This window comes from Barbus barbus (genome assembly GCF_936440315.1).
Source record: "Barbus barbus genome assembly, chromosome: 43".
Classification (NCBI taxonomy): Eukaryota; Metazoa; Chordata; class Actinopteri; order Cypriniformes; family Cyprinidae; genus Barbus; species Barbus barbus.
The window spans coordinates 23,359,339-23,373,718 of record NC_136721.1 but is presented as its reverse complement, the minus strand read 5'-3'; the positions used below and the strand labels follow the sequence as shown (position 1 = coordinate 23,373,718).

The following is a 14,380-nucleotide window of genomic DNA, read 5'->3' as shown; positions in this document are numbered from 1 at the left end:
GTAAGTGGTTGCAAACAATTTAAAAATTGTTTATTTAAATGTAGCTGAAATAAATAGATTGCAACCACTTTTAAACATTTTAAAAGTATTTTTTTTTCAGTGCACTTTTGTGCAATAATCATATTTTATTAGTTTTATTTTATAAAACAGATGCAAGATGCAAACTCAATGCATCAGTTAATCAAATGAACGAGTGCAACTGGTAAACAGTAATCTTAAAGGGACAGTTCACTTGACGAAGCAATATTATGGAACGTGGACTCGTATTTTAGCCAGAAGCGACGGTTTGGTGTTCAAAACATCTTAATGATTGATTTGTTTCTTACAAACATGCAGCTTTTGGCTTCTCAAGATGTTAACTGATGGACTGGAGTGGTGTGGAATACTTGTGGATTATTGTGATGTTTTTATCAGCTGTTTGGACTCTCATTCTGACGGCACCCAATCACTGCAGATGATCTATTGTTAAGCAAGTAATGAAATGCTCCATTTTCCAAATCTCTTTTCATGAACAAACAAACACATCTACATCTTGGATGGCCAGTGGGTGGGTAAGCTGTCAGCAAATTAAAATTTTTGGTGAACTATTCCTTTAATATGATGAGCTCCCACTTACCAGCTTATAGGCAAATGACTTAAAGCTACTGGGAAACGTTACATCACCTAATTGTATTTGTCAGGCTAATGAGTAGAAAAAAAAGCATGCAGGAAGAAATGCATCTCTGTCAAGCCTGCTGACCATGTAATCTTTAAACTTCTGGTTGTGAGAAACAGGAATTAGCATGCTGTATATTTTTATCACACCCTACTTCCCCATTTGACATACTGCCTGTCCTGAATAGTATGCAAGATTGGAATTAATATGTCCCCCGATCATACAGTAGCATGTTGACAAAAGCAGGCCAAAGTTGCCCGGATGGTGTACTATTTCTGGTGGATTTTGAAAGTGGGTATTTGATATGTTTTTGGGGTTAATGTGGATTTTAACATTTAAGTATATTTTACAGAGCCTGTGGTTTGATTTCTCAGAACACCTGCGTTCATATGTTTGGGTTGGTGATATTTTTGAATGATTTTGAACGTCTCTTCTGCTCACCAAGGCTGCATTTATTTGATCTAAAATACAGTAAAAACTGTAATATTATTAAATATTATTACAATTTCAAATAACTGAATATATTTTAAAATGTAATTTTTTTATGTGATGCAAAGCTGAATTTTCAGCATCATTACTCCAGTCTTCAGTGTCACATGATCCTTCAGAAATCATTCTAATATGCTGATTTACTGCTCAAGGAACATTTCTGATTATTATCAATGTTGAAAACAGTTCCTGCTTTATATTTTTTGTGGAAATTTTGAAATATTTTTCAACATTATAAATGTCTTTGCTGTCACTTTTGATAAATTTAACACATCCTCGTTGAATTAAAGTAGTAATTTTTTCCAGAGGACTCACCAGAGTGCAGAATCTCTCCGGTGGATTGCCGCAGGTGACGCCTGGCGGCTCGACACGGATGCGCATGTACTCCTTCATGGCCTGGGCTTTGGGTTGGCACGCGTAATGCTCCCACACAGAGCCTTCGTCCGTGCTCACGAGAGACTTGCACAGGTCGTACTGGCCTCTTGCTCTCGCCAGCACATGCACCAGCAGGTAGAGGAGTCCCGCGCATACACGCATGGCAGGCGTGCGAATAAGAGGGGATTTCCAAGGGTCCGGAGAAACGGAACAGGGACCACCGTGGGTTCAGAGGTGGGACGTGTTAACATGGAACAGCAGCGCCGGTGGTCAGGTTAAAACATCCCATAACATCGCCACAGTCATTATTCCAAAAGGAAAAAGTCAGATATATAGAAAAAGAAAATGTGCATAAAAGTGTTTCGTTGTTATGAGGTTGAGGGGATGTCTTGTAAAGCAAGTTTATTGTTTTGTGTATTGACTTCTGTCTTACTTCTGCGTGTTTGGACACTGTCCTGATATGTTGGGTCTAAGGTGCTGATGCTTCTACTTGGACCTACATCCATAGCAGCTCCTGGACTGCGTCACCGCAGAGCATATTTATGTCCCGAAGGTCACATGAAGTGGGTTTCCCCTTTTCCAAGCTCAGAAATGTCCGCCTGGTCGCATCCTTCACTCTTTAGCAGCTGCTGTCCATGGTCCTGAAAGCAAACACCACACATTTCAGTGTTTAACTTCACTGCTCTTTTGTACACAAGCTCTTGATGTCAGCCTGTTTTTTTTCTAGCACCGCTTTCTGCTGATGGTCTAATTTGCCAAACCCCCCCTAAACAGACGTTGGATGTCATCCTGTGAACCGCCACCGGTCCGGACAGATGGCTGATCTCGCATACAACACGAGTCTGCAGTGAGGAACATGCGTGGTACATGCACACACACAGACAGAAATTATACAAGACAGGACTTCGAGGAAGATAAGCAAAAGGGATGTGCGACATATCTCATGCAGATATTACCATGCAGAGATTGTATGTTAAATATTGCACGGTATAGTTTCATGAATGAACCACTTAATTTCCATTGGGAAATAGGAGGAGTGAGGAATGGTCTCACGTGTGCAGATACGCACATAGCGATGACATCCATTTCTAAGGTTGCAAATGCAATGCATGGTAGGATTTTTGCCAAGTCAAAAATAGACAATCAACCTGACTACATTACAACATTTTTATATCAGATCAGGTAGAAAATATCATATTTGCATGTAATTTCACAGTAAACAAAACATATTTTCAACTCCTTATTGCATGCACATTTATAAATGTTTCACGAATAAAAAGTAAGAACTGCAATATAATTTATGGGGAAATGGCCGTTTTAAGAATTCCCTGCACAATGCATAACATTTAGGTTTTGTTTAAAAAGTTTTTGTTATCTTTCATGGACATTTAATGGTGAGTAGACAGTGTTTTAGTGAATATATGCATTTCTTTGGCCTCGAGAGACCAGTTATGACGAACTTTAAGTCATTTAGTAGTTAGTAGGTTGGTAAATGTAACATTATATATGAGTTAATGACAGTTTCGAACTATAATATTCAGTCTTACCCTAACAATTGTAATATCGTCAACATGGCAACCACAACTAGTTTTAACCTCAGAATTAACACATTTACTAGTCTTCATAACGCCTTAATTGCATTCCCGATGTGTTTAATTCTTCATTTATCACCAATCTGATCGTGTTGGAGGTTAATACAGTATAGAAAAGTAATTAAAACGCTTTAATATTACATTTTCGTTCTGCCTCACGTAAAAACATACAAGTTCCATTCGTTAACAGAACATCCTCCTCCGTACTGTACTGTAAAACATCTCCAACAAGCATCGATGTTCCTCATACACGCCCTGGAGGTAATCCAACATCCGCACTGTCACAAAAACCATGACTAAAGTTGAAAACTGTGGTAGTTTAGCGTCAGAAAACAGTTTTAAATCGGTCTTCCCTCTGCAGAGCGGAGAAACGCACGGGGTGTGTCGCACGCGCGTCCCGACACTAAAGATGAGGAACTGCGATAAAACACACTCTCGCGTTTAACGGTAACAGGGCTGATTTTGCGTTTGAACTCGAGCAGAAACAACTTTTTGGCGTTTCAAACATAAATCAAAAGTGAGATGCATTGACAGGCTCGTTTCATCCGGGTGGCTGAAGTAGTTGAGATGGACTCACCGCGCGCTCGACTTGGGTCCGTATGGAAACGGCATCGCCTCCCGCAGCGAAGATGCGGTTCTTCCGTATTTGTTTTTTTATCTTTATCTCTCCCTGCCGGAGAGTTTCTTAATGCACACTCCGTCGGTTTGTCACGAGAGTACGGTGCCCTACTTCTCCAGGAGATGCTGGATGCAGGGTGCGTGTGTATGTGTGAAGTATCCAAAAGTGAGAATATGGACTTGTAGTGCGTGTGCTGTCTACTTTACTGGATCAGATTTGCCCTGTGTGTTCAAGGGCAGAAAGCTTCATGGCAAATCTCCCTCCCCTCTCTCTCCCTCTCCCTCCCTCTCTCTCTAATCCATTTAACCATCACTCTCAATCACTATCTGCTGGTTTGAGTCAGGCTGGCCCGGCTGTTCTGCTGTCTTCTTGGAGGGATGAAACTGAACCGTCCCACTCTTGAGGCACCTGGGAATCCACATTTTTACGCTCTCCAGACCTCCCTGCTCGGGGAAGCCTCTGACAGGTCGCTTTCTTCCTCTTTTATTGAATGGATTCTCTGTTTCCTCGGACTTTCATTCAGAAATGCTGATAGAGCAACTCTCAGTGCAATATTTGCTGTTCAATGCTCAAAACTCAATATCCCATAACAGCCAAATGGCCCTTGATGGCTGATGTGTTGCCATAATGTTTTTAAATGTTTTTAAAGTATTGATCACTTTTACAGTCTGAGAGTTTGAATTTACATTTACAGTAGAGTTCTTCAAAAAGTACATGCAATGACATTAGAAAACATGCCTAATTGCATTTGATTTTAAAAAAAACAATAATAATCAATGTCGTTTTTGTTTATTTATTTATTTATTTATTTTAAAGATAGCAGATGTACAATTTTTAAGAAACATAAAACATTTTTGGGGTTTTAAATGATAAACGGTATGTATTATGTTGCATGTTGGGTTTGTTTGTTTTGTTAATGTCATGTATTTCACCTGTGGTTCTTCTGCCTGTGTGAACTGATTAAAAACCACTAAAACAACGGTTGATTGCAAAAAAATATGAAAAAATATTTTGGGACCACTGTGTGTTCTAATATGCAAATATAGTATGACAGAATTTCCATTAGGGCAAACAGGTCAACTGATTTACATCAGTTCTCTAGTATACTAGCGTTAATGCAAAGACTTAAATGAATGGTTAAAGGAGAATGGGGCGGTTCATTTTCAACCATTCATAGAAAAAACATCAGCTGGCCCACAGACAGTGATGAATTGTGATGGTTAAAAAATTGTTTGTTTAGTTATTTATTTATTTCCATGGCATTCAGACAAAAAATACATTTTCTCATTTATCATTATTCTCAATAATTCTCATTATATCCCCAAAAGCTTTATTAATAGTATTATGTATTTTTATTTTTATTATATTGGCATGAATTATAAATACAATATTAAAATTAATTTTTATTAAATTGGCATAAATTAAATATATAAATACTAGTGAAAATATATAAATACTATATATACATAATAAATATACACAGAACACAAACATATATTATGCAAACAAAAGCTTTTATTTTGGATGCAATTAATCGTTTGACAGCACTAATAAATACTCCTAATAATTATATTATTATTCTTTGCATTCAGTAATTAGGCTCCAAGTGTCAGGGAAGTACTTAATGTTCATGTAAAAATTCTTAATGACCCTAAAATAAACAAATTTGTTCATGCAAATTATAATTTCATATTCTTACTTTTGATTTTTGGGATGAAATTTGACCCGGACATGTTCTTGGACAGGTTTTGTGAGATTCACCCTTGTATTTCTCAGAGCAGAATTCTTTATGGAAATTGATATGGAATTCTTTTAGTTCTTTTATGTGAATTGATAAAGTATATGTGATGTTAAAGAGAGCAGAACAGAGAAAGAGAGAGAGAGTTGGTGTGATTCTGTGCTCTGGACGGTCTGCGTTGACAGGAGTGTGGATCAGATCGATAGTTTGTCCTTGCTGTGTCTCAACGGAAAGATTTCCGCATCTCTCTCTCTCTATCTCTCTCTCTTTTGCTCTCGCTCTCTCTGAGCTGACTTGACTTTCCCCCTCTTGACACACACCCAGCCTCTTTGTTACCTCTAAAAAAGCTATTTATAAAAATGTAACTGTACATTAAAAGCCATTATGGCTCTAAAAGCGAAAGCGATGTGATTTATAAATGATTCCAATTAATCCCCATCTGAATAGTTTGACCCGAAACGCGCAAACAGGATTATCCATCTTCAATTAAATGGGGAAAAAAGAAACTCCCTTATCCTATCTCTGTCATGACGTCACAGTCTGCCGAACTTTACTCGGGTTGACCGTCTGTTTGGCACGTCTGCTGGATGAATCAGAGGAAGTGCGTAATCCACTGGCACCTGTCACAATGTTGACATATCATGTCTTAATAAACCATAGATTAGGGATTGTAATCAGTGAAGTCAGGGAGGGCTTATGAAACTTCCGAACCCGTGACGTACTTATAGGTCATGAACTGCTTGTGACCTAAAAACGAGAAACTGAACCAATGATGATGAGCAGCAAACTGTTGGATGAGCTGGGTGGATATGTAACATTCATTAAACAATTTTGGGAGTACACAGCTTTGACATTCTGCATCCCCTTTTGTGCTCCACAGGAGGATAAATGCCATGTGCTTCTGGAACGTCATCAGGGTGAGTAAATGATGACAGGGTTTTTTTGGATGAACTGTGTCTGTAAAAGTTTGGAAGCCTCAAAAAGAGATCGAAAAGAAGAAAATCCTCCCCTGCATTGGCGTCTGTGTATGTTGAGCATAGGAAGCTTCAGAAGTCATTTACACATGCACCGTTCAGCCAGACGCCGCCTGATTCAGGCCTTACGGTTGGCGTCATTCACACGCCCACAACGCACTCATCCACTCGACCAAAAAAAAAACACATGGCAGGCTAATTCATACATTCATGAGTTTAGTAGGAAATAGCACTTTAGTCATGCCGTTGTGTTAATTTTGGTCCAAACATTCACTGTTTTTGCCATGAATAAACATTCTCATCATATATAAGACGCCTGTTTTTAGACTGCCCTAGAGTGGAGTCAGTATATTTAAATCTGGCTCAAAAAGGAGTTTGTTGAGACAAGACAAAACCTTGTCTTAAAGTTATGAAAACACCCTTGCAAGTGTCCTTTTATTTGATATATTGAATTCCAATATATCACATTAGGTTTGCAGTTTGAAGGTTACACAAGCAAGGTTACACATACAGTTGATTGAAGGTGGAAGTGTTTGCAGGGTGGTTGTTAGGTGCTTGCTAAAGACTTATGCATGATTGAGAGAAACAGAGAGAGCAATAGACAGACAAATATACTGATGGATGGATGGATGGATATACACTCTTAAAAATAAGGGTGTTTAAAAGGTTCTTCACAACGATGCCATAGAAGAAAAAAAGTCAAAGGTTCTTTAAAGAACCATCTCTTTCTTAACTTTTATAATCTGAAGAACATTCTTTCGCCACAAAGAAACAAAATTTTTTTTATGGAACCATTTAGACGAAAAGGTTCTTCTGTGGCATCGTGGAACACCTTTATTTTTAAGAGGATAGATAGATAGATAGATAGATAGATAGATAGATAGATAGATAGATAGATAGATAGATAGATAGATAGATAGATAGATAGATAGATAGATAGATAGATAGATAGATAGATAGATAGATAGATAGATAGATAGATAGGTTTGTATGTATTTGTTAGCTGGACTAAAATATGTATTTCCTCAATCAACTTAATTCATCTTTACTTAAATGTGAGTGAAAGCTGATGATTAATGTGGAAAGTTTGGCTGTGTGTGTGTGTGTGTGGCCTGCTTGGCAGACCTTCATGAAGGTATACCCTTCACAAACACACCCCACTGTGGCCTGACTCTGTTCATCTCTCTCTCTCTCACACACACACATTAGAAGATTGACAAAAAGCACGAGATCAGACTCCAATGCAGCAGGACTAAAATGCCGGATAGAAATCAGTATTTTATGCAGGTAAGAGTCTTGGGCTTTAGTGCGTGACCTGCAATGTCTTGCCTGAACTTCCGGGACTCCCAACTCAACCAAAGCGTAATATACACACACACACAGAATCGAGATGCACACGTGCTCCTTTGTTCAGGACTGTAGATGTAGATTCGTAGATGAAGTGTTGATCCAGGATTGACACAGCATTATACAAACATCTCAAAATTGACATTCTGGCCTCATACTGCAGCGTGTAGTGTGCGTTTGTGCAAGAGAACAAGAAAGAGATTTGACTTTTTCTGAAGAGAATGTGAGTGGTGCATAGCTACAATGCTGGGATGTTGTGGGTGGCTGCCAGTGTGTTGCAATACAGAGGGTAAGTTGCTCTGAGTGCTTGTCAGCACGTTGTTATGCATTTGCTGTAATGTTCTGGATGGGTCAAGTCCATAGCAAAAACAGTTTAATACTTAGGGTTAAGGGCTTGTCTAAATCATTAACCCTAAATTTGAGCAATAGTAGTGAAACAATAATAGGGTTGCAAGGTTAATCAAAATAAAACTAAAATCAAAATATAACATTCTGCGTGTTTCAGAGTGAAGCGTGCCACTGTATTCTTTTACACACAAGCATTATAAAATTAGATTATTATTATTGTAAAATTATTATTATTTTCTTAGGTTTTGTTATAATTGTTTATTCTTAAAAACTATTTTTTTTATTTACAGTGAAATAAATGATTATTATTATTATTATTATATTCATATTGATATATAATCACAATAGTTTGGTCAAAATTTTGCTGACCTAAACCAGGGTTATTATATTTAACTACAACAATTAAAATCAGTTTTGTTGTTGAAATAAAATAGGTGTTAATTGAAATAAAATGTATGTGTGTGTGTGTGTGTGTGTGTGTGTGTGTGTGTGTGTGTGTGTGTGTGTAGATATGGTATACATACATACATACAACACCACCAACAGCATTTCTCATTTTTATTTAGTTTAATTTGATGTACTAAAATAACTGATAAAACTATATCAAACAACAAAAACTTATAAAAGTGATAAAAACCAAACTTAATTACTTTAATTAAAACTAGCATGGCAACATAAAATATAAAAAGTAAAATCTGATTCAAAATATTACAAAATAGTATAACAGTATCTCAATGATACTAAACTAACACTGCCCTAAACAGCAAACCTGGAGCTTTTTACAAATTGCAATCACAGTTTCTAATCACAATTGCAAAATTAGATTCTTTTCCCCTAATCATGCCACCGTAGTCTATTTATTTTAATGTTGACCAAAATTTGTTTCTGCTCAACCATTTGAAACACAGGCACCCTTCAAATAGAGGCAGGCAGTCATAAGTAATAAGAAAAGTAATAAGGAGGCTTATTTCTGTTTAAATCTTAAAGAGCGCTATTAAAGTCAGTGTTGTTACATCAGCACATTTTAGCATGGTTTAGTCCACAAGGACAACCCCATCAACCCAAGCAGCTGATCTCCTCTCTTTTGGATCACAATAACTGTGTTTTCAAATTCATGAGGCATGATGGAGCTCTGCTAATATCCTTACTGAGTGTTTTGTCTTGATTTAATGGGATGTCAGGATTTGCTCCTGACCCGTGTGAACTCTAGAGACTTCTAAGGGTCATTACTGAAATATGAGCTGTTTTGTCCATGATTTGACATTTTTATTGAGGTTGTTATTATACAGGCTAACAAAATGGATGTTTGGGTAAACAAAGTTCAGCAAACACAGGCAGTCTAACTGGGGATATGTCACATATTTAGTTTTCTACAGTTCTGTAAGACGCCTGCTATAAGAAAACCTTGCAGTAAATTTGTAGAAAATATCTTATTATAGTTATTACAGTCCATTGAAATAAACCATAAAATATTTGTGTTACTTTAAATAAAATAAACTTTAACTTGATGTACTGAAATAACAAACTAAAACTGAAATAAAAAAATTAATAACTATGTAGACATAAAAACAACAACAAAAAACTTTTAAAAATGACAATAAAATTACTAAAACTTTAATTAAAATTAAAGTGGAAAATACACAAAAACAAATTCAAAATAGGCCTATTAATAAAAAATTTGGTAAATGTAAATTATGCAATACTTTTTAAGATTTTAAAGGAATAATAACTTACATTTTGGTCTGTTTACACACAAATTATTGTGTTGCCGCAGAAGACTTGGACAATGCTGTCACACTTTTGTCATAGAACACATCAGAGAACTGGGGAAGCGTCGACATCACCATGGTTACCATGCTAAACAGACTTATAATTATGGGATATAGAGCCCCGGGGGCTGCAAAGTAAAACTAATTTATTCACCACGGATACATTGTTCTTCTAAAACAGACAGAGGGCAAAAGAGAGAGAGGAAGGAAAAAGGTTTGGGGAAATGCCTAGAGAATAAGAAAGAGGCAGAGAAGAACGACTGTAACATATAAACTAGATCTTTGTGTATTAGATTAGAAATTCTGATTATTATTTTACAGAATAAAATGTAAGTCATCATGTTTAAGGCAAGACACCACAGACAGGGTGAAAATGTAAACTTTTTAAAAAATCATTTTTTTAAATAGATGCCACCATACTTTATATATGTATGTATAAATAAAGACAATTGTTTTGCATTGCAAGTTTCCTAATATTATTTTTAATAAGCAAAGCAGAGCATTATATAATTAATTATAAATTAATATGCATATATTTCCAGAACATAAATCTGAACATTGGATAAAACCAGGTTGAAAATTCTTATAGATATTAGAAGTAAAGGTTTATACAGAAGGGATTTTGGATATCTTTTTTTTTATAACTATATAAATCAGAAACTGCCAGAAGAAACAAAATACATTTTAACCATGTTTTAAGGAATAAAATGTTAGATAAATCGGTGTGAATTATTATATATGAACAAACCCTCTATAAAAACCTTCAGAATAGGAATAAAACTACAGTATGGTGTATGTAAGTGCTGCTGAAGTGGGGGAAAAAAACTTTTAAAGATATGTATTATAACTTAAATCTATGTAATGTTTAATAAAATAAACACGTAAATGTGTATTTTGAATGTTTTCTTTCCACCAGTCTAAGAAAAAGATATGTCATGGAAGCAAAACCTCAAAAATAATAAATCAAAAATCAACAATGGTTTTGCATGTAGTGTCTTGTCTTAGCTGTGTATATGCATTGCTATGAAGTTCTTCAGGTGTTCTGAGTGTTTGTTTGCATGTCCCTGTACAGGTGCTCGGGAGGTTTTGGTGGTTGCCTATTGGTCCAAGTTTGAGTTAATTAACACAGTATTTCCATGTTTGTTCATTTTTCTGGTCTGATCTGATCACAGATGACTTGGACCCTGTACAGTCCATGAACAGTAAATGACCCAATACTCTCTCTTTAAACATCCAGTTCTTCCACTCGGCTGAATTTGGCTGAGGTAATCGCCATGACGACCTTGCATTTCACCAATCGATGTGAACATTTAGAGGTGCCTTTCAGAAACTCCAGTGTTCGTGCGTGTGTGTTTGAGCTTGCATAAATGTGTGTTGTGTTTAATTATGTGCATGTGTTTGCATTGTTTAGAGGGTCTTTGTGTTTGTTTAGTTTATGTGTCTCTAGGGTTGTGTTGGTTTTTGCTTACTCAGAGAGATATAAATGGATCAGTGCCTGTCCTCATATGATTGATCGGTTGCCTTTTCCCCAGACCCTGACCATTTCACGCTGTCTTTAACCACAGATCCCAATACACACGTTTCCTCAGAAAGATCTTTACCGCATGTTTGTGTTATTAACTTATCTGGCTTACAGTACAAACACTTGTTCTTCAGGAATCCTGCAGTAACGTACACTGTTTCTAGATCACCAGCGTAGAATTGGTTTGAAGTTATAATATCAGTTGTGTACTCCCAATAAACAGTGAGTAATTCACAGAAAATATTTTTTTTTTTACTGCTATTGAACAAGGGCAAATGTCTAGATATAAATGTACTCTTTTTGATATTTTATTTTTTATAATGAGCTCTCAGTCTTGGAAATAATTGAATTAATTTAATTTAATATAATTGTGTGTGTGTGTGTGTGTGTGTGTGTGTGTGTGGCCTTGGGCCTTGTACCTTATACCAGCCGAAAAATCTGAACTGTTGATGATCTTTATAAATGATATATGGCAACAGAAAGATTTTATTGTTGTCCCATTTTGTAAATGTTATTATTTCATTAGACACTATGACATCATCTGTGGGTGGAGCTTTAACTCATGAACTGTGGGGCGTTGCTCGTTAGGGTCTAACTGAGGCTGTTACCATAGTAACCATTTTCAAGACATGCGCATTATGTAATATTATCTGTTTTATGTTGTTTGGCCACCAGTGATAAGTCAAGTAATTGGTTTATCGTTTCTTTCAACAGAGCAAGATGAAACAGGTTTTGCTCTGTTTCGCACCACTAACGACAGACAGCAAACATCTCTCTCATTAACATGACCGGCCTCATTGTAAGTTTACTCTTCATGACAAATCTTTTTCTATAATGAGGAAATATTTCAAATGTTTAGTTGGATGACATTTGCTGCTTGTTTTAAGACTAAAGTTGCAGTGAAACACCTCTTCCATGTTTCAATGATTAAGAGTTCAGTTCGGGATGATTTGGAGCAGATGGTCCATTGGGTCACCAATCACTGATGGATGGATGGATGGATGGATGGATGGATGGATAGAATGATAGAGGGATGGATAGATGAAGAGGTAATTGATGGATTGATGGATGGATTGTGGATGAATGGATAGAGCCATGGAAGGATGGTGGATGGATAGATTGATAGATAGAACGATAGATAGATGGATGGATGATAGATGAAGGAAAGGATAGACAGATGAATGAAAAGGATAAAGGATGGATAGACGATATAATGATGGATAGATGGATGGATAGATAAATAGATAGATACACTGTAAAAAAAATGTGTTCTATTTATCTATCCATCCATCTATCCATCTATCTGTCTACACTGTAAAAAAAAAAGTTGAGCAAATTTAAAAGTTTAAGGCAACCAGCTTCAGCAGATTTTTCAGTTTTCTCAACTTGTTGTTTTAAGTTTATACAACAAAGATGTGAGAAAACTCAAAAATCTCCTAAAAAAATAAGTTGAGAAAACTCTGCTGAAGCTGGTTGCCTTAAACTTTTAAGTTTGCTCAACTTTTATTTTACAGTGTAGATAGATAGATGGATGGATGGATGGATGGATGGATGGATGGATGGATGGATGGATGGATGGATGGATGGATGGATGGATGGATGGATAGATAGATAGATAGATAGATAGATAGATAGATAGATAGATAGATAGATAGATAGATAGATAGATAGATAGATAGATAGATAGATAGATGAAGGAATGGATAGACAGAATGATGCATGTATAGATAGAATGATGGATGGGTTGATAAATAGAACAATAAAACAATAGATAGGTCAACAGAAAACTATAAGTTTTCACTTAATTTTATTAGTAAGATCACCAGTTAAGGCTGATTTATACTTCTGCATCAGACCTATGGCGTAGCCTTTATGCATCAGTTTTCATTTATACTTCTGCTTCGTTGTCCGCATCGACGTGCAGTACACCTGCAGACTGCAGTGTCCACGGGCATGTTGCTGGTGAAACCCAGAGTATCAAGGCAAAAGCCAAAGAAGAAGCGGCTCATCGGAGAAGCATTATAGCGTAAATAAATACCAAATCATTATTTAAAACTACAAAAAGGAGACAACAACAGAACAGGAGAAGATGGCATTCTTTCAATCTGCATAAGGACTTGTACCACGGCAGATCAACATTGTCTGTTGCGGACAACTAGTGATGTATAAAGTTATGTAGTATAATAAATAAGACACTTGTTTTATTTTAAATAAGAAGGTGTACCATTAAAATATATTTCACATAAAACTCAACATACGAGGAGGGAGGGGTTCTAGCAGACCAATCACAGCGCTTGCTGTCCGCGTAGAATTGACGCGCTGTTAGATTTTTGGAGAGGTGCTCGTCAGGCTATGGCGTATTACATAGAGCTACAGCGTAGGTTCGACGCAGAAGTATAAATTGGGCTTTACATTTTACAGTGTAGATGAATAGATAGATAGATATGAAACATCCTCCATGTTTGAGTGATTAAGAGTTCAGTTCGGGATCTTTGTTTGCCGATGCTCCATTAGGTCACCGAGCACATAAGTGCCCGCTGGAGGTGAGAGGCATAGTTTTCCGCAAGATTCCTGGCAGGGATGTGATCCGTGTGCCAGGAACATCAGAGCAGCTGCTGCAGCCGTGCGTCGCAGAGAGGGAGTCGGAGCCAAGTGACACTTTCTCTCTGGAACAGTTGTTCTTTTTATCCTTCCTTATGTGACAGATGAGCAGAATCATCCCTGAAGGCCTCCATCAGTACAGCTTATCCATTCATCTCTGTCTCACTCTCTTTAGCCCCCTTTTCCCGTCTCACTATCTGTCAAGATCAGCTTGTTCTTCTGTTTGGTGTCATTTTCGGCATAAGTAGTAACACACGAGAGCTTCTGCCCTTGCTGGAAGGGTCTTGTGTACAGCTGTCTGATTATTACAGCGCGTGACAGAACAGCGGTGTGATCACTACATTTCTCTCT

The 14,380-nt window shown here is 36.9% G+C and overlaps 1 protein-coding gene across 1 annotated transcript in view; it reads right to left on the bottom strand.

Moving 5' to 3' along the window:
* LOC306862930 (netrin-G2-like) overlaps window positions 1-3,951 on the bottom strand; it is a 60,348-nt gene extending 56,397 nt beyond the window's left edge. Inside the window, exons 1-2 of the mRNA XM_079406042.1 lie at window positions 3,689-3,951; window positions 1,460-2,160 (exon numbers count right to left, since the gene is read on the bottom strand). Of these exons, the coding sequence (XP_079262168.1) occupies window positions 1,460-1,681 (222 nt within the window). The 5' untranslated portion in view covers window positions 1,682-2,160; window positions 3,689-3,951. The remainder of the gene's footprint in view (window positions 1-1,459; window positions 2,161-3,688) is intronic.
* Between the last annotated feature and the right edge of the window lie 10,429 nt (window positions 3,952-14,380).